The sequence below is a fragment of the Macrotis lagotis genome, chromosome X, assembly GCF_037893015.1.
Source record: "Macrotis lagotis isolate mMagLag1 chromosome X, bilby.v1.9.chrom.fasta, whole genome shotgun sequence".
NCBI lineage: Eukaryota > Metazoa > Chordata > Mammalia > Peramelemorphia > Peramelidae > Macrotis > Macrotis lagotis.
Window position 1 is genome coordinate 158,381,525 of NC_133666.1, and position 24,968 is coordinate 158,406,492.

Sequence of the window (24,968 nt, forward strand, 5' to 3'; positions counted from 1 at the left end):
AAAAAAATACTTGTCCTTCATCTTTATTATTTTTGCAAGACAGTGGGAGTTAATTCACTTGCCCAAGGTCACACAGCTAGGTAATTATTAAGTGTCTGAGGTCAGATTTAAACTCAGGTCCTCCTGACTCCAGATCAGTGCTCTATCTACACTGCACCACCTAGCTGTCCCTGTCCTTCATTCTTTAGATTTATTTGAGTTTTACAATTCCCCCCCCCATTCTTGCTCCCCCCCCCACAGAAGGCATTCTGTTAGTCTTTTTTTTTTTTAACAAGGCAATGAGGTTAAAAGTGGCTTGCCCAAGGTCATCTGTTAGTCTTTAAATTGTTTCCATGGTATACATTGATGTCAGTTGAATGTGATGAGAGAGAAATCATATCCTTAAGGAAGAAAAATAAAGTATTAGAGATAACAAAATTACATAATAAGATTTTTTTTCTAAATTGTTGTACTGGTGGAATGAGCAATTCCATCAAGATTGATCATCACCTCCATGTTGCAGCTCATCTCGCTCAGCATCAGTTCATGCAAACCCTTCCAGTCCCTGAATTTCCATCCCTCCTGGTTTTTAATAGAACAATAGTGTTATGTGACATACATATACCACAGTGTGTTAAGCCATTCCCCAACTGAAGGCCTGTCCTTCATTATTTTATTTATTTATTCATTCATTCATTCATCTATTTATTTATTTGTTTGTTTATTCATTCATTCATTTATTTATTTTTAGTTTTTGCAAGGCAATGGGGTTAAGTGGCTTGCTCAAGGCCACAGGCTAGGTACTTATTAAGTGTCTGAGGCTGGATTTGAACTCAGGTACTCCTGACTCCAAGGCCAGTGCTCTATCCACTGCGCCACCTAGCCACCCACCTGTCCTTCATTCTTGAGGAAGACCATGATATCATCAGGGATTTGGATGAGGGAAGGTGCCATTCTAAATCACCAGCCTCACTTTTTCCTCCAGAGTCACCTGGATCCAGTTACTAGATATGAATCAGGAGATATCTCTAAGTGACTTTTCCAAGATAATAAAGCTAGAAAGTGTTACATGTCATATGTCTGAGGCTGGATTTGAACTCCTGTCTTCCTGACTCCAGGACCAGTGCTCTATTCATTGTACCTTGTAGCTGCCCTCTGGGAAAAAAGAAAAGAGATCAAATGACAGGTAACAGAGATAGAAAAGAAACAAATTGAGACAATGGATATTGATGATAATAATACTCTTAGAAAGTACTCTTGGAACATTGCTTAAGATTAACTCTGGTAAACTTTTTTTTGCACTCAAGTTCAAGCCTTTATTGACTCATATCTCAATTTTTTCTTCTATATTCATTTTGGGGGATTTTATTTTTTTTTATTTTATTTATTTTTCCAATGATATGTAAAGATAATTTTCAACATTTATTTTTGTAAAGTTTTCTCCCTTCCATCCTTCCTTCCTTCCCTCCCACCCTAGGATAGCCAGTAATCTGATATAGGTTATATATATACAATTTTTACCCAGTGTTCCATATTTGTCACTCCATGAGAGAACAATCAGAACAAAAAAAGAAAACCATGAGAAGTCAAAAATAAATTTGAGAAGTGAAAATATTAGGCTTCAATTTATATTCACATTCCATATTTCTTTCTCTGGATGTGGATAGCATTTTCCTTTGCAGGTCTTTTAGAATTGTCTTTGATCACTCTATTAATGAGAACAACTAAGTCTATCATAGTCGATCATTGCCCAATGTTGCCAACATTCATTTTTTTATAAGAATTTGAATTCCAAATTTTTCTCTATTCTTTCCCTTTCCCCCCTCCCAAGAGAGTAAGTGATCTGAGATAGATTATACATATGCAATCATTTTTATAAATAGTATTTTATTTTTCCAGTTACATGTAAAGATAGTTTTAAACATTTATTTTTTATAATATTTTGAGTTTCAAATTTTTTCTCCCTGTTCTCCCCAAGGCAGTAAGCAATCTGATACAGGTTATACATATACAACAATGTAAGCATATTTCTACATTAGTTATACTGTGAAAGAAGAAACAGAACAAAAGGGAAAAATGTTCAATCAAATTAAACATATTTCCATACCTAATGAACTTTTTATAGCCACATCTATATCTAAAGTTCCATGTCTATAGATTCATAGTTATTACCATTTGGGATGGGAGAGAGAGAGAGTAGATTCAGCTTTCCTTTCTTCCAACAGATGCTAAAATGTTCGAGTAAAAGTGTCAGAGGGTTCTTATCTGAATACCACATTTTTTTGTCAATTTTTTTTGCCTTCTACCTTAAGTTCTATTTCTTTCCATATATACTTCTTTGATTATAGTCCAGTCCTCAATGCTTACTCTGTTTTCTGAATTCTTTTATTTTTTTTTATCTTGTAAGGCAAGGGGGTTAAGTGATTTGCCCAAGGTCACATAGGTAATTATTAAGTGTCTGAGGTCAAATTTGAATTCAGGTCCTACTGACTCCAGGGCCAGTGCTCTATCCATAGCGCCACCTAGCTGCCCTTGTGTTTTCTGAATTCTCATAGCATTTTTATGTACAACTCACATTGTTATAGGGTCATGAGATTTGGGGGCTTTAGAATTTTTTTTTTAGCAGCAAGAAAAGACCTTAGAAATATAGCCAAGGGTCTTCTAATTAGGATAGATATGGTAAAGATCATAAAGGAGAAAAGTATATTCTAGTATCAGGTTAATTAATATTAAAAAAAATCTTAAGAGGAAAAAAGTTCAGCCCAGAACTGTTTAAAAAGAAAGCAAGAAGCCTACAGTCACTAAGAAGGATGCCTACCAGGAAACCAACAGGTAAGCAGGCCTAAAGCCTTCCAGTGCTTTCACCAAGGACTCTCTAGAGAATATAAAGTCCTCAGCAATATGACTTGGGGTGATTTGTGAAGACTGAAACCTAGAGTGCTGACCGGGAATCTCCAGGGGCAATGAATCCCACAGGTAATGGGCATGCTGTGCTGAGCTAGAAGCCCATGGGTCTTTTCCGGATAATACTCTGGGTGACAAGAAGTTTTCAGTGATCTAATGAAACCAACCCCCATAACCCAACCCTCCCATCCCCAGTCTGGGGAATCTGGAAGCCTTCAATACACTTAAGCAATCAGGTAATGCTTAAGGGAGGCTTAGAAATCTGCAGAGCTTTAACTATGAATGAATTAGGGGGATGGGAAACCTATGGTACTCTGACTAAGGAACATTGGGCAATAGGGGAACAAAAAAGGTATGAATTTTATAGTGCTGTGAAATCAAACATGTCAGGAAAGTTAAGCCATACTCTGAAATGAAGACAAAACCAGGCACAAAGTTGAAACTAGAAACTGAGGATTGAGAAATAAGTAAACACAATGACATAAGACTCAAGAGTATAAGGGGGAAAGCAGAAAAAGATAGTAACATAGATTTAAAAAGGAAAGGTTTATCCACAAGGACTCAAAGTGGGTGAAAGAAATAAAGTAAAAAAAAATTGTATATGAAATTGGTGATTGAGGAAGGTAAAATCAGAAGGAGAATAAATAAATTAAAACAGTAATTGGAAAACCTTATCTATGTAGGGAACTCCTTGAAAAATAGAAAAAAATTAACTCAGAAGAGAATAAAATAGAACAAAAATAATTTCAGGAGACATCAGGAAGGGAGAACCCAATAAAAATCCTCAGATGGAAAATTAGAAGAAAATAAAAAAAAATGATTAGCCTGAAAGAAAGGGATAATTTAAGAATCGTGGGACAATCTGAAAATCAAACCAAAAAAACCCTAGACAGTATATTCATGGAAAAACAGAAGGAAACTTTTAGAGCTATTAGAACTAAAGGATAAAATGAAAATTTAAAAAAAAAATCACTAATCACTTCCTGAAAGAATCTTCAAAGTAAAAATAACCAAGAGTGTCAAAATCCAGGGTTTTTGGATCAAAGAAAAAAATATTGTAAGCAGCCTAACAGAGTTTAAAAGGGTTGGTGGGCAACTGCTACATTAGGAGAGAAAAATCTCAGAATGTAGCCACTAGATTGAGTTCAGTACTGCCTGTGAAGAATCACAATTAAGATCTGGGAATGCAGGTGTGGAAAGAAAATAAAGATTTATTAAAAGAAGTTACAACACATAAGAAAGTGATAGAAAAGCTAAGAAGAGTTTAAAGAGAAGACCCCATGGATTGCTAATTCATCTTGGCAGGTCAGCTGGTGGGCTCAGCTGAAGTTTGGAAAGGAACAGTGTGTGTGTGTGTGTGTGTGTGTGTGTGTGTGTGTGTGTGTGTGTGTGTGTGTGTGTGTGTGTGTGTGTGTGTGTGTGTGTGAGAGAGAGAGAGAGAGAGAGAGAGAGAGAGTGAGAGAGAATTGTGAAAGAAAGAGAGAATTGTGAAAGAAAGAGAGAAATCAAGAGAAAAGGGCAGGCAGCCATGAGGCTTGGGTTAACCAGGCCACATGGTGAAGACCAGGGAGCTCCACATGCTTAAATGAAGAGCCAGAGGACAGCCCATCCTTCTGGATGGGAAGCAGAAGAAGTCAGAGCTCAAAGCAGCAGTGCTTCTTGTTAAGTACCCCCTCCTTTTGCTTGGGGTGTAGTCTTTTCACCTTGGAGCCAGATAACTTCCAATGGCCATCTATATGCCCTTCCTGTCTCAAGGTATTTGATGTCTAATTTTTAACATGTCATTTCCTGCCTGCCAGTGTCCAGGCCAAGGTTAAGTCCAGAGGGAAATGGAGGATAAGATACAACAGGGTCAAAGGAAGACAGGATACAAGCAACAGTGTCCAAGGGAGGCAGAATCTCAAGAGTGGAAACCTTTACCCAGTTAACAGATTTTGCTTCTGCTACATTTACAATTCTCTACATCTTTTCCCTGCATCAAGAATATGATATTTCAAGAAACCACAATGCTTTGATAAAGGCTTACAATCAAGAATAACAGTCTGAAAAACAGTATAATTTGGGAGGGAAAAAACTGGATCATTAATAAAAGAGAAATGTTTATGTCTTCTTGATGAAAAGACAAAAGTCAAATGCAAACATGAGTGAAGAGAAACACACAAAAAACTACCTTTTCTGTTATTAGAAGGGATTAAATGATGAAAATAGTCATGGTAAAGATCATAATGGGGACTAAATATACTCTAGCGAAAAGGACATCAAAATAATTAATATTAAAAAAAACCCAATGGCGGAGAAGAGAGGACTACACATGTAAATAATTCCACTATATTCAAAGGTCATATATTGAGTAATGAACAGCAAACATAGGCCCTGGAGGTGAATTTGTTCTATTCTGATGATTTTAAGAGGGAGGAAAGGTGAATGTATTGTGAAAGAAAGGCAGAATAAGGGGTAAGAGTTTTCTATTTCTTTCAACTGAGGTGCATAAGAAGAAAACCATACAAATAATGTAGTTTGGAGTTTGAGGAATCTCATGAAGCTCCTTAATCTAACTGGATAAAGGAAGATACAATGCACAGAATTTGTTGCATAAATATATTCTATTCAAAAGGAAAACAAGTGGGGACAAGGAAAGGAGAGAGGCAGATTTAAGAGGGAGGGTAGAGTTGGGGAGGGAATAGCAAAACAAACTTTATCTTTGGAGAATGGATCAGAAAGGGGGAATTAAAATGAAAGTAAGAAACTACAAAAATCAATGGTTTGGGATAGGCTAGAAAAAAAGGGAGAGATGATAGAGTGAAAAGGAGCACATCCCTTCAAATACAGATCATAAATGTTGATTATATTTCCTTCTCTTTCTCTATCTTCATTTACTTTGCAAGATGATCATTCAAAATTTAGAACTCTCAGGTGAAAGGGAAAAAAAACTACTTTAACCAACTATAAAGAAAGCATTTAAATACTAAAGAACCATAGTCAAGTTCACACAGGACAGTAAAACTAGAGGGCAGAAAGCCATGGAATACAATATTTCAAAGGGTAAAAGATACAGGTTTACAACCAAAAACAACATCCTGCAAGACTAAGAATAATCCTTTAGAAGAAAAATATATCTTTAATTGAATAGAGGAGTTTTAATCATTCTTTGTCAAAAGGTCAAAACTGAATAGTTTGCAATGAAAGTACAAGAGAAAACAGGAGAAAAACTAAAAAGGTAAATATGTTTGAACATCTGAAAAGTGTTAAATGATCATGAAGTGCTTACTTTCTTGGAGCAGAAAAAAAGACTAGTTAGTGACTGTTCAGTATTCTAAAGTCTACAAGAGTTAAAAAAGGAATAAAACAAGACAAATAGAGGGACTAAGAGATAATTTTGTTCTGTATTGTTAGTCTTAAGAGAAGAAATAAAGGGCAGTAAAAAATTAATACACTAGAGATGAAATGAAGAAGAAAAGGTATGAAATTTACTATGTTTTTTATTTGGGGTATACAACTGTAGAGGGCCAGCCGCTGGGAATGATTTTCACATATCCTTGGTGACTCTTTCCATCTGAGATATGTATGTATTATTGCTCATTGTATAGATTTGTTGGCTCTCCAGTGAACCCTGACCTGGGATAATCTGTGGCTCTGGAGGTGGTTGTAAAGGTTTTTCTGATAGAGAAGTATGCAGGTTTCTAAGAAAAAATATTGTAAATTTACTCAGGAAATTGTGAAACTGGGTCTCCTTTAACTGATCATTCCTGAGATAAGATTTTGTTATAAAAAGTCTGAGTTTCCAAAAATAAATTTAGTAGATCCTTACATGCCAACCTTGCATGTTTGGGTACATTTCTACTTGATCTGACTCTTGTAAGTTCATGTCCAGACCCACGCCAGAACTATTGTGGGTGGTATACAATAAGAGTGTATAAACATGGAGAAGAGACAGAGGGGTAGTTTTCTCATGAATTTCACTCCACTAAATGTGACAATGGAAGATTGTGTACACAGATACAGATACACACACACACACACACACACACACACACACACACACACACAAGACAGAAGCCTGGTGTAGACATTCATTAAACTTTACAAAAAATAGGCAGGGTCATAGGAAAGAGGATGGTTTAAGAGGAAGTCTAGGAAAGAATTGACAGCAGCAAAACAAACCATAACGCTGGGAGATTAAAAAGAAATGATAGGAAGAATAATGGTCTATGAATAGACATTCAATAAATGAAACAGGGCTTTGATCATGCCCAGACCATGTATGATAGAGGTACTCATGTAGAAAACTGTGGGGATTTGTTTCTGGGGGAAGTCAATGTTTATTCTCCAATCTTGGGGGTAAGAGCAATCTCTGTCCACTGGCTGAGTAGCCAAACCAAAGTGTGTCTTTTAAAAATGCTTGAGACATTCCTCCTTTCTTTTCAGCTTTACTTAGAGTGTAAAGATCCTCTTTACATACAACACAGGCACCATGAACTAAATGGGGGTGGGGAGAAGAGCTACTTTTCCCAGCTTCTCTTTTAGGCACTGTGGCCCTAAGGCTTCCAAGGACTTCATCACTTGTTCCTAGAAGCTCCAGGCATAGAGAGCTTGGATATTGTGTTAACTTAGAAGGAAATTCCTGAGAGAACGGGGTCTGGGGCTCAAGTCTAGAGAGGCTTTTAACTTGGACCTTGTGAGAAGGTGTGTTTGATTAAGGAGTTTTGATTTCTATTTGCTCTTACAAAATGACACCTTCATACCAACAAAATAAAACAAAACAAAATATATTTAATAAAATGGTTATAAAACAGGTAGAAATGAATCAGTTTTACGGCAAAAGTAACCAATAAGTCCCAATATAATAAAAAGAAGAGCAAAGCCTACATAAAGATAGATATTAAAAGAAAACATCACCAATCTGGGGAGCACCAGTATCTGAATCAACAGCGGCTGGGGAGTTCCAGGGTACAGCCTTCCGAACTGCGATTGGGAAAATATCCCAGGCGAAATGTCCTTCCCGTGGGTGAAACTCTGAGGAGCTGGCCAATGTTAGGGATTTTTAAGGGGTCCCAGACAAAGGTGGCACATTGCCAATAGACTTATATAAGCTTTTTTGGCACTTAACCAGGACATGTGAAGAGTACGTGCATGACCTGGGAAGACTTGAGTCCAAGGTTCTGAAATTAATTAAACGTTGAACCTCTGGCTGGATAGCCAACCCTCCTAGGATTCAATCTCCAGGAATGGCTAGTTCCTAAAGGGAGTATCTGGTACATGCAATGACAACCAAGTTCATGCAAAGGTGATGGGGGACCTTGGGTGGGGGGAACCAGCATATGACCTTGCCCAGGATAAGAATGGGTATTAACCCTTCAAGGTGCTATATGGGAACTTAGTTAAGTAGTAAATCTAATCCCTCTTCTTTTCCTAGAGACTGAAATGGTATATGTTTAGGTTTGCCCCCATGTATTAGAGAGGAAAGAGATATTTGTATATTTGCTCCTGTTATATCTTGGAAGTAAAATATTCCTTTGTAAAGGCTAGTATTCTGCTGATTAGGTGTTTAAGTGGATGTGAAGTTCAGGGAGGTCATCAAAACTGGGGGAACATAATCAGTGGTTTCTTGAGCAAATAGAGAAGAAAATATAACTCTCTCTTAAAGCATATCAGAGAACTCTGAGGAAGGAGTGAAATGTAACATATTGGAGGGGACCCTATATATTGCCAATTAAGTAGGATACCTGAAGGAGGCCAACAAAGAATATAGAGATTACAAACAGTTATCCAAAATGAGCTAATTATCCTTGAGCATCCTGACACACTCCATTAAACTACACTTGCACAGAACCCCATCCCTTCTTCTTCTTTTTTTTTTTTAGGTTTTTGCAAGGCAATGGATTTAAGTGGTTTGCCTAAGACCACACAGCTAGGTAATTATTAAGTGTCTGAGGCTGGATTTGAACTCAGGTACTCTTGACTCCAGGGCCGATGCTCTATCCACTGTAGCACCTAGCCGTCCCCATCCCTTCTTGCATGTACACTGTGCCCTGCTTCCTTATAAAAGCTATATAGCATTATCCCCCCATTAGCTGCCTGTCCGTTAGGGTTCAGCATCCTTGCAATAACCTTGCCAGTGCATAATAAAACTTGCCTGTCCCTCGTTTCTGATTATTGAGTCTCTGGTGAATTCATTCAACTTGGGAACCCCAAACTTCACCATTTTGCGAGTTTAATTACTTGCTAGCCTATTTTCTCTCTCCCTAGCATTTCCTCTGCATCACTTTTACAAGAAACTTTTCCAGATTTACACAAGCAGGAACGTTTTCTCTCTCAATCTATCTTGCCCTATTTAAGAGAACAGAGATCCAGGATTAGTGAACTTTTTTTTTTTAGTTTTTTGCAAGACAGTGGGGTTAAGTGGCTTGTCTGAGGCCACAGAACTAAGCGATTATTAAGTCCTCCTGACTCCACCTGGCCGCCCCTGGGGGCCCCTTCCACTTTATGCCCATTACCTGGCCGATGGCTGCGGGAGCTTGGGGACCTCACAAATCTCCCTGTAAGGCATTATAATCAAAGCGACGCTCCCAAATGATCAGCTGAAATTCAGGAGCATATTTTGCTTACCTAGCTGGGTGACCTTGAACAAGTCACTTAACTCCATTGCCTTACATAAAAAAAAAAAGCGTTTGCTCGAGCGCGCTCAGACAGTATAGTTAAACAAGTAGAAATCCAGCCCGGGCTCTTTCCTCTGAAGTAGGTCCAACTTCCCAACCCAAACGGGAAAGAAGGTTATTTGCTTAGTCTCGCCTTATGGCCGTCTCTCCATAATCTCGTTCCGCTTGGGGTACACTTATGCCCGAAAGTTGATCATTCAGACGTTGTGTGTCAAACCGGCAGCTCAGCCAGGTAGGGGACAGGCTCGAGAGGCGAGGGAGGACTACATTTCCCAAGCGGCCTTGCGGCCAGGCAGCAGCACTTCCGTTCCTTCCTAGCCTAACAGGCTTGGTCTCGGTTAACTTCCGCCTTCTCTAGGGCCCCGCCCCCGCCCCGCCTCCCCCGTCCTGCAGAAGCTTGAAAGAGCTCTGTGCGGGCGTTTGCGGGCGTGCCTGTGTCTGGGAGCGACACTTATGGACGGGCAGCTGAGATTCGACGGGCGGGTGGTGCTGGTCACCGGTGCGGGGGGAGGTGAGCAAGCGGCTTCGGCGACCGCCGGGTGGCTCGGAGGGCTCCTCCCCATCCCCCTCCCACGCCCCCTCGCGACGGGGTGCGCGCGCACCTCGTCAGCTAAGCCCCCCCCGCTGCTGCAGAGCCGCCTCGGGGTTGGGAAAACTGGGTGGGGGGGGGCCCAGGGTGGGGGTGGGGGGGACCTCGACCCCTCGACCCCTCGACCGCCGAGTTGTGGGCCCCGGAGGCTGGTGACGGAGGCCCCGACTGCAAATGACGTTAAGCGGTCCAAATGCACAGCCTCCCCCCCCCCCCTTGGTCTCCCTCCTCGCTTTCCCTGCTCCTTCCTCTAGGACTTTTAACCGTATTCCTGCCCCGGAAGAGAGTCCTCTGCGCCCCTGACTCCTGAACTAGAAAAGCAACACTTGACATTTTTTTTTGACTTGTGTCCTTAAACGATTAGTAGAAAGTTGGAATCTACTTCCATTTCCGCCGGCTAGCCCGAAAACGGCTCTTGGACCTGCCTGTTTGGTGGCTTTTGCAACCCAGGGTTGAAAGGTTGTGTGACGTCGCTACCAACCCAGAGCTGGAAATATCGCCCGCGTCCACTGTTCAAAGGACAACGTAATCTTCACAAACCTCCTGATTACTCATTAATTCGGGCGCGCCAAGGTATAATTATGAAGTACCTGCTATTTTCGAGGCCTTAAAGGAGATGGAGATTCCGAGGCCAGTCCTTCATCTCTCGGACCGCTTGTGGGCTATATGGAATTTAGTATTTTACCGAAAGGAATTATGATTAGGAGCTATTTTTGGAGCAAAAATTCGTTTTCAAAAAAAAAAAAACCCAAACAACTGTTTTTGATTGAAATAGTAAGAGGTAATTCAAGGACGTTCTAAATTGTTTGCAAGCAGGGGACCAGAGTTATAAGTTATAGTTGGGAACCTTTAGAAGTCAAATTAATGTTATTTCCAAGTCATTTTTTTTTCTTTTTTTAGAAAGGTGGGGAAGTGCCTACTCAATGCCAAACATTCCACTTTACAGTTAACATATCTGATCCCCACAAAAACCCTGTGAAATTTTTGTTGTCGTTTGGCAGAGATATTGGAATGGTTTGCTATTTCCTTCTCCAGTTTGTTTTACAAAGAAGGAACTGAGGCAAACGGGGTTAAGCTAACATGCCTAATGTCACAGTTACAAAGTGTCCGAGAGCAGATTTCAACTGCCAGACTCCAGGCTCAACCCTCTTAAGTATTATTATTTATCCTTATTTATATATAAGATTGTAGATTTTTATATGGAAGGGATTCAGTGGAATGTTCAAGGTTCAGAGTTGAGATTTCAACTCGGGAAAGAGTTACAGCTGGAAGTGTCAGAAGCCAGAAGTATCATAAACAGAAAGAACTAGTTCTGGAAATGTGCTAATGGCAATATCAGAGAAGGCTTTCAATTACAAGCAGAAAGTCAGACTTGAATTTGAAGAGATAATTATCTCAGGGAGGAGGCAGCTTCAGAGAATGTTTATGCTCACTTGTGGATTTGTGTACCTTACATTCTAGAAGGAAGCAGCACCTGGAAACCTGATGAGCAGAGAGTTGCTTTGGAAGGGAGCTGGGTGAGGGCTCTGCTTCTAGAGGAAGGACTTTGAGAGTTGTTATCATTTGCCACACCTGATCCCACACATATACCTCACTTCTGTACTTGAGTTATCAGTCTATCCCCCTCATTTTACAGATATTGAAAATGAACCCCCCCCCAGTCATAGTCACTTTATACCTCCTTGTAACTTTTCTTTTCTCCCCTCCCCATACCTTTTTTTTTTTATGAGAAAACTTCAAAGAATGTGAAAGGAATGAAAGAACTGTCTCTTTCTGTCCTTTTTCTAGCTTGGTGCATTCTGCCTTTTTGTTTTACAACTGTCCACATCCTTTGGTTCAGATGATTCTTTGTGAATTTTTTTTAATAAGGACTGTTCCTATTACAACTCTTGTTGCCTTTGGTCTCTAGGTATTCACTGATGTTCTTCATTATTCAGACTAGTGTGTGGAAATCCCTTTTGATTTTAGTTCAGCAGAAACTTTTACTAGGAAATTTTGGGGAAAATCATTTGTATTTTAGGTTGAGAGTGGAACTGAATTCCTATCCTGGCTAGATCTGGGCTAGCAAAAAGAAGAAATTTATAGGTTTATATATTTACAGTGGGGTTTATGCTGGGGTAAAAAGAGGTATGGTATGATATGAGAAATTGTGGAAAAGAAAACATTAGGATCTAAGACTGGCTCAGTTGGCAGAGCTGTATATAAAAGAGAATGGTATTAATGATTAAGGTTCTTTTTAATCCTGAATCTGGGTATTAGAGAAGGCTTTTTGTTCATTTTGAATTTGATTGAATTGAATTTGAAATGATTTCAATTTGAATTTGATTAAAGAGGTGATTATTGACATAGTACACACATTGAGGAGGAAAATGAGAGATTTAAAAGAAGGGACAAATTAGAAACTCTTATAATTGTCTACATGGAAGTCATTGAGTAACTTTCAATCTAGCAAGTCAGTTTTGATTTGAGTACTGGGGAAGCACAGTGGGAGGTATCAAAACCCCTGTAAAAAGACATTAAAAGATCAGTTCTCAAAAAAAAATGTGCTTTTTACTGAGCTTATAGTCTATTTAGGAGAAACTAGAGTAAAAGCCCTATAAAGCAGGACTTCTCACAAAAGCAATTAGAATGAGAGTTCCTTTAGTTTGAGAAATTAAAAAAATGAGGAGACTTGATCAGTTTCTTCTGCTCATTTCAATTACTTCTCTTGGTAGACAGTGTCTTTACAAATGAATAATCATAGCAGTAACCCTATTTCCACACTAGGGAGGAGAAAAGGAAACCCAATCACAAGACTTAAGTGTTCAAATTTGTTTTTGTTAAATAAATTTATTTAAGATTTTAAAAATAGTTATTTATTAAAGAATATCTTTTTTTAATCAATTGGAAACAGGAGTGGGAAACTGTAGCCTTCCCAATCTGAAACTAGTTTGGGGGCCATGATATCACAGCTCCCCAGATTATGGTGATAACATTATAAAAGATAACTTTCTAGATTTTTTTTGTATAGGATAAGTCCCAAAAATGTCATGTCACCACCATTTTGTGGTGGTTTAGAGATGGTGATGAGTGCAGCAAAGTGTCTTTGAGAGCACTTTGTTGGGGATAAGAGTAGGGGAATGTTGTATTCCTTGGGTTATGTGGGCCCAAATGTGCACTTTATATATGAAGTTTTTCTTGGACAAAGATGGAGTAGGCCTTTATAACTAGTTTTAGAGGTAAAAGCAAGAGGCAATGAATACTTATGCTATACATGCCAATTATATGGTAAGTGCCAGGAAAATGAATTGTTCTCTCAAATGAGAATCAAGGGCCTTATAGATAGAAGTGATTGATGCCCCCTCCCCCTACCGGGTTCTGCATGAGAAATATAACTTAAATTTCATAGGGAGGATGGAGAAAATTGGGGATACTAATCAGGGAGAAAGTTCTTATCTATTCTTCCTTCCTTCCTTCCTTCCTTCCTTCCTTCCTTCCTTCCTTCCTTTCTTTCTTTCTTCCTTTCTTTCTTTCTTTCTTTCTTTCTTTCTTTCTTTCTTTCTTTCTTTCTTTCTTTCTTTTGTACTCCTGACTCCAGGGCCTATGCTCTATCCACTGCACCACCTAGCTGCCCTCTTTTTTATTCTTGATCATAGACCTTTGTTCCCTTTGGAGAGGAATCTTTTATTAAACTACAGGTCTTTGATTTTTACTAGGGTAACTTGAGTTTCTTAAAACCATCATACTCAGATATATTTCTTAGCCTCTACTTTTTTGAATATGAAATACTTAGATTCTTATTTCTGCTAATTTCCTTAAACTTTCTAAGTGACTCAGACCCTAAAATAACTCATTTGAATGGCAGTTTTTAGTGTTGAAAAGCTTACTTTTCAACAGTTTTATTCAGTATAATAATAATCTAATGTTAACTTTTTTCATTACTTTCTAAATTTTGGTACTGCAGTTGGGCTCCTATTAATTATTATAAAACTTGCTTTGAGTATGGTGGGAAAGGAAAATAATACTGATTCAGTTTTTTGTTTTTATTTTAAATTAGGATTGGGACGAGCATATGCCCTTGCTTTTGCAGAAAGAGGTGCATCAGTGGTTGGTAAGTTTGTGTATTTTTTCAATTTCAGTAGCTGTTTCTCTTAACATTAAAAGCTCAAATTACAAATTGTTTATCTTCATTACTCATCATTATATTTTTGTAGATTATTTTGTGTACTCTCAGTCAGATTTTGGCACTAATCATTACTTCTTCCAGGACTGCATTTATTTCCCAAGGCCAAAGTGCTCTTCATTTTAAGCAAACTGATTTCACAATATTTCTAACTACAGATAGTTAAATCAAGGCACTAATCAATTTTATACAATACAAAAGCCTGAGCAAAAGGCATTTATAGTACTTCTCTTAGTTTCCTTTAGTAGAGAAATTATACTAGCCCTAATAAAAGAAGGGGAAATAAGTTTAGAGAGCTTTGGATTTGAAAAAACCAAAATGTTGGTAGAAGAGGGACTAACATCAGGCTAGTGCTAGTTGTAAAAGATTTCCTAGTGTTTTAAATACCATATAACCAATACCATGAATTTCTTTACTTTTTCCCATTTCCTTTGGATTGGACCTATGATTTTATTAATAAAGATTCAGTGAGGAACTTCCTCTACTAGTCCCTTTTCTGTAGTTTGTAGTTTTTGAGAGTTTTTTGGGGGGATAGTCATGGTGGTGGGAATTGAGAAGTTCAGTGATTGGCCAATAGCTGAGGAAACTGAAGGAAACTGAAACAAGTATCATCATCTTATAATTATATTTATCTCGACACCACCCCTCTGTTTTTTTCTATATTAATTTTTTTATTTTGTTACTGAGAAAAATTTTTAAGGAAAAATATCTTAACAGCATTTTCTCTGTACTATATTAGTGTTTCGAGAAGTAGGCAGTTAGAAATTGAAAGAAGAGAGAAAAGCATCACAACTTTTGATGTGGAGAAAATGATGGGAACATGTGGTAAATACAACAAATATTTCTTTTTTTTTAAATTTATTTTTTATTCTCATTTTGTACAATTTTTTTTTACATTAATAAAATATACTTGTTTACAAGTAAACAAAATACCCCTCCCCCCATGAATATAGATAGACTTGCTTGGGCGAAAAAGTAAAGGGGGGGAGAAAAAAAAATTAAAATAAAAAAATAATAGTAATAATTGTAGGTATGGCCAGGTGGCGCAATGGACGAAGCACCAGCCCTGGAGCCATGAGCACCCGAGTCCATATCCAGCCTCGTAAACCCAACAATCACCCAGCCATGTGACATGCAAGCCACCCGATCCCCACTGCCCTGCAAAAACCAAAAAGAAGGAAAAAAAAGACCCAAAATAAAATAAAATAGTAATAATAGTAGGGGTGGCTGGGTGGCAGACAGAGCATTGGCCCTTGAGCCAGGAGCACCTGGGTCCAAATCCGGCCCCAGACACCCAAAGATCACCCTGCTATGTGGTCCCAGGCAGGCCACCCAGGCTCACTTGCCCTGAACTCCCCCAAATAATAATAACAAAAAATGTGCTTCAGTCTTTGTTCCAACACCATCAATTCTGTCGTGGGTGGATCACATTCTTTATGATAAGTCCATCACAAAAGTTACTTCCATATTTTTCCAACGTTGCCATTGCTGATCGCAACTCCCTCCTTTCTTATTTCTCCACTACCATGTACTCTATTTTCTCTCTCCTTTCACTCTGACTCTGCTGTAGGGTCGCTGAGTGGCGCAGCAGACAGATTCCTGGTCCTGGGGCCAAGAGGCCCCGAGCTCCCCTACCACCCCTTAGGCCCAGAATCCACCTGGCCCTATGGTCCTGGGCAGGCCATCCAATCCCAGCCCCTTGCAAGAAGTAAAAAAGAAAATGTGTTATATCTGACTACTGTCCCCCCATGGTCCATCCTCTCCTTTATTCACATCCCCACCCCTTCCCCCTGCTCCCCCCTCCTTCTTACTCCAGTTGTCTATACCCCATTGAGTATATTTGCTGTTTCCTCTCCTAGCCACCTCTGATGAGAGCAAAGGTTCCCTCATTCCCCCTTGCCTTCCCCCTTCCATATCATTGCAATAGCTCATTGCAATAAAAAAAAAATCTTATTATGTGAAATATCTTGGACTATTCCCCCTCTCCTTTTTCTTTCTCCCATTCCATTTCCCTTTTTTTCCTATTGACTCCATTTTTACACCATATTTTATCTTCGAATTCAGCTTTCTCCTGTGCTTCAACTATAAAAGCTCCCTCTACCTGCTCTATTAACTGAGAAGGTTCATAGGAGTATTATCAGTGTTATTTTTCTATGCAGGAATACATGCAGTTCATCCTCATTAAGTCCCTCATATTTCCCCCCTCTCCTCCAATCTCCATGCTTCACCTGAGTCCTGTATCTGAAGATCAAACCTTCTGTTCAGCTCTGGCCATTCCAAAAGGAACATTTGAAATTCCCCTGGTTCATTGAAAGTCCATCTTTTTCCCTGGAAGAGGACATTCAGCCTTGCTGGGTAGTTCATTCTTGGCTGCATTCTAAGCTCTTTTGCCTTCCAGTATATTGCATTCCAAGCCCTATGAGCTTACGATGTAGTTGCTGCTAAGTCCTGTGTGATCCTGACTGCAGCTCCATGATATTTGAACTGTGTCCTTCTGGCTGCTTGTAATATTTTCTCTTTGACTTGGGAGTTCTGGAACTTGGCTATAATATTCCTAGGGGTTGGTTTTTTGGGATCTCTTTCTCTGGGGGATCGGTGGATTCTCTCCATTTCTATTTTGCCCTCTGCTTCTAGAATATCAGGGCAATTTTCCTGTAGTGATTCTTTAAAAATGATATCAAGGCTATTTTCCTGATCATGACTTTCAGGTATTCCAATAATTTTCAAATTATCTTTCCTAAGTCTGTTTTCCATATCAGTTGTTTTTTCAATGAGATATTTCACATTTTCTTCTAATTTTTCATTTTTTTGGTTTTGAAGTATTGATTCCTGATTTCTGGTAAATTCATCAATCCCCCTGAATTCTATTCTTTGTCTGAAGGATTTGTTCTCCTCAGAGAGTTTTCTTATCTCTTTTTCCATCTGGCCAATTTTGCTTTTTAAAGCATTCTTCTCCTCAATAACTTTTTGAACTATTCTATCCATTTGACCTAAGCTGGTTTTTAGCATGCTATTTTCTTCAGCATTTTTTGGATTTCCTTACTAAGCTGCTGACTTCATTTTCATGTTTTTCCTGCATCTCTCTCCTTTTTTTCCCCAGTTTTTCTTCCAACTCCCTCATTTGATTTTCAAAGTGTTTTTTGAGCTCTATCATAGCCTGAGCCCAATTTCTGTTTTTCTTGGAGTCTTCAGATGCAGGAGCTTGTGCTTCCTCATCTTCAGACTGAGTATTTTGATCGTTCTTGGGCTCATTTGCAAAATATTTCTCAGTGGTCTTCCTCTTGTTTCTTTGCTTGTTCATTTTCCCAGCCTAAGCCTGTTTTTGGGGGTGCTTCCTGAGCTTTTGGGACACTCCCACAAGGGTCTCAGTGTGTGAGGTTCTGTCCTCCCTCCTGGTCTGTGAATGACCATAAGCGCCCCCCTCTGCCACGGGGCTGAGGTGGGGGGGGCCTAGACTGGGATCAGGATCTGAATGTGGTCACCCAGAGTCCTGTTCCAGGGGCAGAGGACAGAGCTCTGCAGTCTCTCTCTCTCTTCACTCCCCTCCCTCAGCTCAATGGGCTCATGCCCTGGTGGCTCCTGCTTACTGGCTCCACCTGCTTCTGTTTCCGGGTCTGGGCTGCTCAGAGACCAAGCTTTTTGCTGTGTGCCCCGAGGGCTGGGCTCCTCGTGCTCGCTCTGGCCGAGGTCCCCACTGTTCCCCCACTTTGTGCCTGGTGCTCCCCGGGGTGCAGCTCAGGAGACTCCCCCGCTGCTATGAGCCGTGGCTCCCAGTGCCCTGGGGCGTTCTTTGGCTCTGGCGGGCCACCCCTCTGGGGGGCTGCCCCTCCGACCCCGGGGAGCAGAGCCTTTCTGCTCTTTTCCAGGTTACCTTGAGTAGGAGAACTGCCTCACTGGGTCCCTTTGTGGGTTCTGTCTCTCGAAAGTTTAGTTAGAGTCCTTAGTTTATGAGTTTTTATCAGAGAGCTCCTAAGACTGGATCCCTTCATGTCGCCATCTTAACAAATTTTTCTAATATTAAAAGCTATAGTGTTATTGTAGTTCTCATTTGTATTTATTAAGTAGTCACTCTAAGTTTAATTATAATTTAATGTATAAGTTTGAAATGACTGAGGACCTTTTATTTCTTATATTTTTAGTGTCTATGGAAAGAAATGATTTCTTTAGACTTTTGTTATATGAGCCTCCAAAGAGTAAAAATAATTGTCTAAGTTCTTAAAAACATGCTTTCTAGATTTTAAAGAAAGTTGCTAGTAAGACAAAGGATATAGTTTTTTTTAAAAGGATCTTTGCTGCCAAGACATGTTATTCCTTTGTCCTTTATGCTTCAAGCTGCTAAAATCTGTGATGACAAAAAGACAAATAACATTTCCCTAGGGCCATTCTGATGTGTAGAACCCTCAAAATAAATGAAACTACTATTTCCTTTAATTTGTAAACATGGACATTTTGATTTGTATTCAGGGGTTTTGTATTTGTACTCAAAGGAGTGAAAAATTCATAGATTACTTGACTATGTTTTTTTAAATTAATTTTTATTAAAGATATTATTTGAATTTTACAATTTTCCCCCCAATCTTACTCCCCGCCATGGAAAGCAATCTGTTAGTCTTTACTTTGTTTCCATGTTGTACCTTGATCCAAATTGGGTGTGATGAGAGAGAAATCATATCCTTAAAGAAGAGAAGTCTAAGAGGTAACAAGATCAGACAAAAAGATATCTGTTTTTTCTAAATTAAAGGGAATAGTCCTTGAACTTTGTTTAAACTCCACAGCTCCTTATCTGTATACAGATGGCACTCTCCTTTGCAGACAGCCCAAAATTGTTTCCGATTGTTGCACTGATGTAATGAGCGAGTCCTTCAAGGTTGAACATCACTCCCATGCTGCTGTTAGGGTGTACAGCGTTTTTCTGGTTCTGCTCATCTCACTCAGCATCAGTTCATGCAAATCCTTTCAGACTTCCCTGAAATCCTGTCCCTCCTGGTTTCTAATAGAACAATAGTGTTCCATGACATACATATACCACACTTTGCTAAGCCATTCCCCAATTGAAGGACATTTACTGGATTTCCAATTCTTTGCCACCACAAACAGGGCTGCTATAAATATTTTTGTACAAGTAATGTTTTTACCCTTTTTCCTCATCTCTTCAGGGTATAGACCCAGTAGTGGTATTGCTGGGTCAAAGGGTATGCGCATTTTTGTTGTCCTTTGGGCATAGTTCCAAATAGCTCTCCAGAAGGATTGGATGAGTTCACAGCTCCACCAACAGTGTAATAGTGCCCCAGATTTCCCACAACCCTTCCAACAATGATCATTATCCTTCCTGGTCATATTGGCCAATCTGAGTGGTGTGAGGTGGTACCTCAGAGAAGTTTTAATTTGCATTTCTCTAATAATTAATGATTTAGAGCATTTTTTCATTTGGCTATGGATTGCTTTGATTTCCTCATCTGTAAATTGCCTTTGCATATCCTTTGACCATTTGTCAATTGGGGAATGGCTTTTTGTTTTAAAAATATGACTCAGTTCTCTGTATATTTTAGAAATGAGTCCTTTGTCAGAATCATTAGTTGTAAAGATTGTTTCCTAATTCACTACATTTCTTTTGATCTTGGTTACATTGGTTTTATCTGTGCAAAAGCTTTTTAATTTAATGAAATCGAAATCATCTAATTGGCTTTTGGTGATGTTCTCCAACTTTTCCTTAGTCATAAACTGCTCCCCTTTCCATAGATCTGACAGGTAAACTAGTCCTTGATCTTCTAATTTGCTTATAGCATTGTTTTTTATGTCTAAATCCTGTAACCATTTGGATTTTAGCTTGGTAAAGGGTGTGAGGTATTGGTCTAATCTAAGTTTCTTCCATACTAACTTCCAATTATCCCAGCAGTTTTTATCAATGAGGGAGCTTTTATCCCAATGACTGAACTCTTTGGGTTTATCAAACCGCAGATTATTATAATCATCTCCTGCTTTTACAACTAGTCTATTCCACTGGTCCACCACTCTGTTTCTTAGCCAGTACCAAACAGTTTTGATGACTGATGCTTTATAATATAATTTTAGATCAGGTAGGGCTAAGCCACCTTCTTTTGCACTTTTTTTCATTAAACTCCTAGCAATTCTTGACTTTTTATTTCTCTATATGAATTTACTTACAATTTTTTCTAACTCATTAAAGTAATTATTTGGGATTTTGATTGGTAGGGCACTAAACAGATAGTTTAGTTTTGGTAGAATTGTCATTTTTATTATATTAGTTCTACCTATCCATGAGCAATTGATATTTGCCCAGTTATTTAAATCTGATTTAATTTGTGTGAGAAGTGTTTTATAATTGTTTTCAAAAAGATTCTGAGTCTGTCTTGGCAAATAGACTCCCAAGTATTTTATATTGTCTGAGGTTACTTTGAATGGGATTTCTCTTTCTAGCTCTTCCTGCTGTATCTTGCTAGATATATATATATATATATATATATATATAATATATATATATTATATATATATATATATGTATATAAAAGTGGAGGATTTATGAGGGTTTATTTTATAACCTGCAATTTTGCTAAAATCGCTAATTGTTTCCAGTAGTTTTTTGGATGACTTCTTGGGATTCTCTAGGTAGACCATCATGTCATCTGCAAAGAGTGAGAGTTTTGTCTCTTCCTTCCCAATTCTAATTCCTTCAATTTCTTTTTCTTCTCTAATTGCTGAAGCTAACATTTCTAATACAATATTGAATAGTAGCGGTGATAATGGGCACCCTTGTTTCACCCCTGATCTTATTGGGAATGCCTCTAGCCTCTCCCCATTGAATATAATGCTTGTTGATGGTTTCAGATAGATATTGACTATGATTTTTTAAGAGATATTAAGAGATCTTGCTCTATTGGCCTGGTAATATATCATAAAATATTCCCCTGTCTTTGTTTCCAGAGAAACTCTTAAAATATGTTTCTCTATAGTTAAAAATAACAGATTTCCTGTCTCACATACTGGCTTTCAGGAGATGTAACCTGTCCTGTCCTCTCTAAGAAGGATCTAATTCTGGCTTGGCTGACATTGCTTGCTTGAGCTTTTGAAGTGCAGCCTTTTGCAACATGGTCTAGAATGCTGCATATGAGATTCATTCGGGTTTCCTGTTTCTTCCTTTCATTCTTCAGTGTTTGTTCAGCTTAGTACTGGCATACATATTTTCCATTCTTTACAGCCTGGAGATACTTTGCACGGTTCTGAAGCATTACCAGTTCTGTAAAGTTCTGTCTTTTAAGTTCTGTGAGCTTGCTGATTCTGGTATCAAGTTGGTCAGCCTCTTTCTGTAGATTGGCAAGCTTTTTCTGCTTTTCTACAAGGGATTGACTTAGGGATTTTTGATTTTCTTGCATCTCAGAGATGCTTTGGTCACATTCTTCAGTGAACTTCTGAGTTTCTCTGATTTTCTTCCTAAGCTCCATTTGTTGGTGGTGAAAATTGGTTCTAGTAAGTAGTTTTTTGTCTCTTGCTTTGACCTTCTCCCCGAATCACAAAGGACTCCCTGTGAGAGATGGATGCTCCATTTCTCATATCATTTTCTCCTGCTGCTTCTTCAGTTGTGCAAGTTTAACCTGCATTCTATGAATCTCTGCTCTCATGGTTCGGATCTCAGCCTGACCAGTTTCTGAATCGACTGTATCTTGCATCTCTTTTGCCAACTGGCGTTTTTTTTTCTTTTTTTCTTTTTCTTTAATTTTTTTAAAATTTATTTTTATTAAATATATTATTTGAGTTTTACATTTTTCCCCCAATCTTGCTCCCCCCGCCACAGAAAGCACTCTGTCAGTCTTTACTTTGTTTCCATGTTGTACCTTGTTCCAAATTGGGTGTGATGAGAGAGAAATCATATCCCTAAAGAGAAGAGAAGTCTAAGAGGTAACAAGATCAGACAATAAGCTATCTGTTTTTTTCTAAATTAAAGGGAATAGTCCTTGCACTTTGTTTAAACTCCACAGCTCCTTATCTGGATACAGATGGCACTCTGCTTTGCAGACAGCCCAAAATTGTTCCCGATTGTTGCACTGATGGAATGAGCGAGTCCTTCAAGGTTGAACATCACTCCCATGTTGCTGTTAGGGTGTACAGTGTTCTTCTGGTTCTGCTCATCTCACTCAGCATCAGTTCATGCAAATCCCTCCAGGTTTAGCCTGAAATCCCATCCCTCCTGGTTTCTAATAGAACAATAGTTATATTACCACAGTTTGCTAAGCCATTCCCCAATTGACGGACATTTAGTGGATTTCCAATTCTTTGCCACCCCAAACAGGGCTGCTATAAATATTTTTGTACAAGTAATGTTTTTACCCTTTTTCCTCATCTCTTCAGGGTATAGACCCAATAGTGGTATTGCTGGGTCAAAGGGTATGCACATTTTTGTTGCCCTTTGGGCATAGTTCCAAATAGCTCTCCAGAAAGGTTGGATGAGTTCACAGCTCCACCAACAGTGTAATAGTCAACTGGAGTTTTTTCTCCCAAAACATAATCATTCTTAGAATTAGTCCAGCTATTCTGGAAAGTCATTTGGAACTTGTTGAGTGCCTATTGGCTAGCTTATCCTCTATTCATAACCTATGACTTGACTCAGATCAGCTATAGTCAAGTTCTCAGGCGAACACTGAAGATGTGGGAGACAAAGATGGCAAGTTCTCCCTCCCCTCTATTTTTATAATAGATTGTACTTAACCAAGGAGAAGAACACTGGGGCTGTCCTGGGGCAGCACTGTCCTGAGTTATGTGAACTCACCTTACCTAACTGGCTTCAGCATGGTTCAGTGTCATCTTTCTGCCTTGTGTATTCTTCCTTCTCCTCCATCAAGTCACTACTACCATTACTTGCCAAAAGGATGTGTGAATCTCTTGCCATGTGGTTTATTTCATCTTCCCTATGACTTCTCAGATAAAAAACTCCCTCCCCTATGTGCATTGAGGGAAGACTATTTTTCTTTTACACATATACCCCTGTCATTTAACCCAATGCTTAATATGTAATAAACACTTAAGAAGTGCTGTTTATTCATATTTTCACTCACATATTTGTTCATGCTGTGAATGGTGCACATAGCTCTTTGAAGACTGGTTCTATTTTTGCCTTTCTTTGTATCCCTTATGCTTAGTATTATTCTAGAATATAATTGCTTGTTTACTTGACATAAAAACCTAGTCATTTCTTACCTTGTGAGATTCTTGTCCTTTTCCTCTCATATATTTCTATCTTTTATACTTAACTAGATTTAGGTTCCTCTTATGCAACATTATATCATATTCCTGCCTAATATTGCTAACTGCCTAGGAAAAATTTTTAGGTGAAACCTGTTACAGCAGGTTAGGAACAGTGTAATAAATGGAATATCTGTTCTTGGTTTGCCAAAATTTGATCTATGAAAACTTAAATCAGTCTTTGGAGACCTGAGGCAGTCACATTTATAAGGGTACTTTGATAATGAAAGATCTGTGATCTCACTGTTATGGACATCCCTGCCTGTGGATGTTTTTCATATCCTTCTATAAATCCTTTCTAAAAAAAACTATGTAAAATACTAAAGGTCTTTCTCTGAATCTTTTGAAATTTTTTTTGAATAGCACTGAAATTGTTGGATTGTTTATCTTTCACATTTTCTACATGACTGTTTAATTACAGTCACTTACAGGTATCATCTGTCTTTACTTAACCCTTTGGGAAGTTTGTCGTTTAGATTCTCTCAAGATTGTGATATCCCATGGTTTTGTAACCAAGAAGCCTCACCAGTAGATTGGAAGTATGTAAAAAATTTCACTAGATTATTGTACTTTTTGTAATGGTACATATTATAACCCATCCACTTTTCTACCATCTGTTAATTACTACTCTTATTGGTGGCTCTCCTAAATCATCCCTAAGTGGTTTACCCAATGAGCTGAAAACCCTTTCATATATATATATATATATGTGTATATATATATATATATATATATATGTATATATATATACATACACATATATGTGTATATATATATATATGTATTACATTGAAACAATGCCATATGCATTTCTTATTCTAACCTTTTGAATCACCTCTTTTCTGAGCATATATTTCCTGGATATCTTTTATATCATTTCCGGTTGTGAGAGTCAATTTTGTTATTATACAGTAGGCTCTATGTGTCTTCCATACAGCTTTCTATTGCTCTTTGATTGTCTTCCAGTTAAATTTATTCATTAAAATATGTCCATTATATTATAGGTACTGGAAATACAAATATTAAAGCTGAAAAAGATTTTACCCACAAAGAGTCCATATATTCTTTGGCAATAGTAGTATTCCATCATTCACAACCACATTTCATCACTGAAAGAACATTTGCATTAAAAAGATGGATTTTTGGTTTGGAGAGTGTTTGGACACCTCAAATGAATTCTTTTTTCTTTAACTTTTACTTCTGTCTTTTTACTTCACAGTTCTTGGTTGAGCATGCACACTGTCAGCAGCAGTCTGTTCAGAATCAGTGTGCAAGTCTAGTTCAGCAGGCTAGCCATTAAATTCATGTCATAGTTTGGACAGCATATGTTCTTGTAGAATTGTTAATTGTTAGTCTGAACTCTTTTGAGTATCTATTTTGAGATGCACAATTACCAATTTAAAAAGCACCCTCCCTCTCTACC

At 38.4% G+C, this 24,968-nt stretch overlaps 1 protein-coding gene across 2 annotated transcripts in view; it reads left to right on the plus strand.

Annotated features, from left to right (window-relative positions):
• The first annotated feature begins 9,912 nt into the window (after window positions 1–9,912).
• The window catches only part of HSD17B4 (hydroxysteroid 17-beta dehydrogenase 4), a 127,945-nt gene continuing 112,889 nt past the window's right edge, over window positions 9,913–24,968 (plus strand). The window contains exons 1-2 of one of the 2 annotated variants that reach the window (XM_074200888.1): window positions 9,913–10,050; window positions 14,165–14,218. In XM_074200888.1, coding sequence (XP_074056989.1) covers window positions 9,993–10,050; window positions 14,165–14,218 — 112 coding nt within the window. In that variant the 5' untranslated portion in view covers window positions 9,913–9,992. Of the gene's footprint in view, window positions 10,051–10,552; window positions 10,702–14,164; window positions 14,219–24,968 lie in introns of those variants that run through there. The other variant, XM_074200889.1, reaches the window with a different exon arrangement.